Source organism: Ascaphus truei, chromosome 11, assembly GCF_040206685.1.
Source record: "Ascaphus truei isolate aAscTru1 chromosome 11, aAscTru1.hap1, whole genome shotgun sequence".
NCBI lineage: Eukaryota > Metazoa > Chordata > Amphibia > Anura > Ascaphidae > Ascaphus > Ascaphus truei.
This window is the reverse complement of record NC_134493.1, coordinates 32,038,728-32,043,243: the sequence shown is the minus strand read 5'-3', so window position 1 is coordinate 32,043,243 and position 4,516 is coordinate 32,038,728. Positions and strand designations below refer to the sequence as shown.

Here is a 4,516-nt window from a genome sequence, read left to right as displayed (position 1 = left end):
CCCTTATAATGTAAGAGATTTTTTTGTATATGTATCAGTGTAATTGGTTCTCTTAGTACAGGCGTATAAACGTGTCCCATCTCGGTTTGCAAATTATTTGTGGCAATTTAAAAAAAAAAAGAAGCTCAATATTGTGAAATTTGCTATCATTGTGTGTGAAAAAACACACATGACCAATGTTACCTGCAACAAAAACAACTCTGACCATGCATGGTTCAGAAAAAAGCACAAGTTACCGCAAGTTTCACGCGTGTCTGAACTTTTGCTAAAAGTTTGCCAGCTATTCTTTAAATTTAATCATTTTACTTACTTATATCTTGGGGGAATAATTAATAGGGTTTCCTTTTCTCCTGGAACACTGACAAACAGGCTTACCACCACAAGACTTTAGATAGAGATGATAACCCTTCCCAGCACATGTGTACCATGCAAATATGTTAAAAGTTTAAACAATTATTTTAAAATACTTCATTTGTGCATTTTTTTGTAGACAGTAACATATTAAAACATGCTCGCGTCCTTAGTTCCCTTTCCTACTAGAAATGTCTGGACATACACACACACACATATAGCTCAACCCCGTAATAACGCGATTCATTAAAACGCGAAACCGCTTATAACGTGATGCAAGCGTGGCTCCCAATTTTCGTATTTATGAATACTTTACAACATGATTATTAGTGTCTTAAATACTTTACTGTACAATGCACATACTTTACTGTACAATAATTATTGTACATTATTTCTAACGCAATGTGATTCTTTGGACCCCAAGCACAGCGTTGTAAGGGGTTGAGCTGTATATAATGCCTGTATTTTGAATTCTGTTTCTTCCTGAACAGGTAATCAGTCTCCCTACCTTTCCATTCTACACTCCAAATATTCCTTGGATTGTTCCCTGCATAGGCCGCTCTGGAAGCGGTTCTCTCTCAGGCACTTCATGAATATCTCTTTGAATGGTTTACATTCACCTGCAAAAGAAATAAATCACTTTTTTAAAAGTCTGAAGCATTTTTCACAGGAGCACATTCCTAGGTGTAAGACCGGGCCACTCCCAAAGGGAGGAATCCCTCCTAGGGCCACAGCTTAGATCAACATGATTGAGCGATACAAATCGGGGGAATTGGTGCATTTTTTTAACCAACATTTGGCACACTAGTATTTTAAAATCTATATTTTTTTACGTTAGTTTGTAAAATCTATATTTTTTACGTTAGTTTGTAAACACGGTGCGCCAACACTCAGGAGGGGTTACATTTCCGCTTGGTTGCTTCCCTTATGTCTGATATCACTGTGTGATCAGCAAGAGTTTGCACAGGTAAACCCCCTCCCCTCATCTTTATTGGGGTCTCTGGTAAGGGCAGGGTGGGAGAAGGGCAACGAAAACACCTGGTGGACAAACACTTCCCCATTCTGAGGCCCCTAAAACGTTCAATTTAGAATCAATTTCTTTAGAAACAAAAAGCAGCCACATCTTTGCTTTTAGGACGGTTAGATTAGCCGAGGGAAGATTGGGTCTTCGCAAGATTAGGGCTTTTTCTCGCCCACCCCCCTTTTTGTCACCTACGTGGAACCGCACTTTTAACCCCTTCATTGCCAGAGGGGTCTGGTTAGATCGCTTCGACATTGTGTCGCTGCGGCTCTGGCAGTGAAGGGGTTACACTTGAGTTAACCCCTCTGCTCCCGGCACGGGAAAGCACATAACTCCTGACAGGGCAGAGGCATGGCAGGCCCCTTCTGGCAGCAGAAAGGGTTAAACCCCGGCTGGCATGTGTGTGTGTAAGAGTCTTCCTCCCCCACCCAAGTGATCCAGAGGGAAGGAGCCCTTGTCCGGGGGCCGAGGTTTAAACGTTTTGTTCCCAAAGTTCATGGCAGTCGACATCTTTACAGCGATCCGTCCTCCTTTTGTTTTGTTCCCTTTAACCTCTTCAATAAACTTTATCCAAACGGCAAAGTGGAACATACGACGGCGTCTTTTCACTTGTGCGCATGCGTGCCCGCAGTCAACATGACTTCGCCGCGTTGTATGCGCATGCGCGTCGTTCCGACTGCCAGGCATTGGGGCACTTCAGAATCCTTGTTACACATGCGCCAAAAGCCGCCTAGCTTCATTGCAGTGCTACGCATGCGCGCAGGGCATACACATTTAATGATAGGACTTTCATTGTAGCTGTGATATAACAAAGGGCTTTTTTTTTTTGCCTGTTCAAATATGTGTAATTCATTGCACATTTAAATAGTAGTGATACAGTGGGTTTGTAAAAATAGGGTGAGGAAAACTTTAAAAAAAAACACATCAGATTTGCAGAATATTCTTCAGTATTTTGATGACGAGCAGATTCTTCGTCATTCCCTTAAGTATATTATTGCTGGACTTCTACTTCAGGACAAATTCAGCCATCTCGAATTAAAAAAGTGTCATGTTCTTAGATATTTCAGGACAAATGTATCCGTGGGGAATATAAACCAGCGCGGGATATTTGAAAACAGAAAAAGGTTTATTAAACTATTATATATCTATATACCATCCATTGAAATTCGGACCAGCAGCAGGACATATAGGGCATATATCACGCAGTCTCGCTAGGTGGCAGCTTCAATTGAAAGACAATGAGACTCTTACGGCAGCAGGCCACCATGGTAAAAAAAAATGTAACCCTCCATTTTGTTAACCCTGGAGTTGAAGCGTGCTATGTGCAGCTCTGGGGACCCCCTCGTTTCTGTCCCCTCAGGGCAAATAAGTTGGCTGTTTAAATCTCCCAGTGTATGCGGGCCACTGGGAAACCTCTATAATGGCCAACATCACACAGGGGGAGTTAATAACCAACGCTAATCTGTTGTTTTTAATCAATCTAATTCTCTGGTTTCTGCATTTTTCTCTCGAGATCTTGCCGTTCATTATATCCTTTTTGTACACTGATAAATAGTGGGGTGTAGCGGTCAGAGTGTTTCCATATTAGAATAAAAGAGAAGTAATGTGGAGTTAAAGCTGCAGTTCAGTCTTTTTTTTTTTTACTTCAATAGTTTCATGTGGGCAATCTCTAATTACCTAAAGAACTGTATAGCTGCAGGTCAATTCGTTCTCCATGTATTGATCGGCGAAATTTGGTGACATAATTAGTGAAGGGATCTGTTTATATTCTGCTTCAGTCCGTTAGTGGAAGCTCATGAATATTCATGAGCACTCCTGCACTGACATGTGCAAGAGGGAGGGCAGTGCTGACAAAGGGGTGTGCCAGGGCTTGTGACAGGACATGAAGGGGCAGTGCCTTAGCAAATGCTTGTTAAAATAGAATACAAGACAATTGGTCTTTCAAAGTTGTTTTTTTAAAAACAGAAAATGCTAAAAGTATTTTTTCTTACTACAGAACTGATTTATTTAAAAAAAAAACCACATGCATACATACATACTGCGCAATTGGTGTGTCTGTTTTTGTTTGATTACAGAAACCACCTGGAATTATTTTCCTGAGGACTACTTAATCCATCTAGAACTTTGTTGGTGAATCCACCCCTCTGCCAGGACTGTTTTTCAACTAAGGACTGTCATTGGATTATGGTATTGTGGACATTAACGCACTAGCGCCGGGGATACTGCTTTTGTATATGTATAAACTTTAAAATGGTATATCTTATGTACTTGTAAAACAGTGTATTCTGATTTTAGACGATTATGTTTACGGGATTGTCACGATAGCTTATGACAGGCTGTAATTTACACCACTTATATATAAATATATATACTGTATAACTGGGTTGAACTGGGACGAGACTTAGATATGATAAAATATAATTTATTCCTTGATAAAGGTGAACACAACAGATTATACAAATAACAGGCAAAATATAGACACTTACTTAAAGATGGAAATGATGAAACAGTCACATCTGGACTGGCAGTTCATACAGCAATCTCCCATATTTCAGCTGACATCACAGCAAGACTGGCAGCGCATGAAGACTTTGCATGAAGACTTTTGAGTAAGGGGTGACTGACTTAAATACCATGTCAACCTCATCTCTTAACCCTAGATGCCGAAAAGGCTAGCAAAAGTCTTTGATCACCGTGCTACTGTATGTAAATTCTAGGAGGATGTCCTACCTGCAAACAGGTATTAACATACTGTACACTAAAAAAACTCCTTCTGCCTTTCACACCCAACTTCAATCAAGCCTTTTGAAGCCCCTTTTGGCTTGCATTGAAGTGTGAAGTATCACATTTAACCCAAACAGTTCCTGGGTCCCGCATAAACAATTAGGCAATTAGCCTTTGATCACCAGGCTATGTAAATTCTAGCAAGCTGTTCTGCTTGCCTATTACCATATACACTGTAAATAACTTCATAACTTCAGTTTAGTAGTACTTACTGGCACGTGAGACATATTACTGCATTCCGTCACGCATGACGCTCCCAATGAGACTACATATTACCGTGTAGTACTAAAATTAAGAGAGATATTAATATCTGGCTCTTAGTATCTGTTAGATATCAAGGGTTTAGAACCATTAGTTGGG

At 40.4% G+C, this 4,516-nt stretch overlaps 1 protein-coding gene across 1 annotated transcript; it reads right to left on the bottom strand.

Annotated features, from left to right (window-relative positions):
- Positions 1-286: 286 nt before the first annotated feature.
- Positions 287-1,967, bottom strand: COX19 (cytochrome c oxidase assembly factor COX19). Its single transcript, XM_075565180.1, has 2 exons — positions 1,801-1,967; positions 287-971 (listed from the first exon to the last, which is right to left on the bottom strand). The coding sequence occupies exons 1-2, from the start codon at positions 1,961-1,963 to the stop codon at positions 856-858; spliced, it is 279 nt and encodes a 92-aa protein (XP_075421295.1). The 5' UTR covers positions 1,964-1,967; the 3' UTR covers positions 287-855.
- Between the last annotated feature and the right edge of the window lie 2,549 nt (positions 1,968-4,516).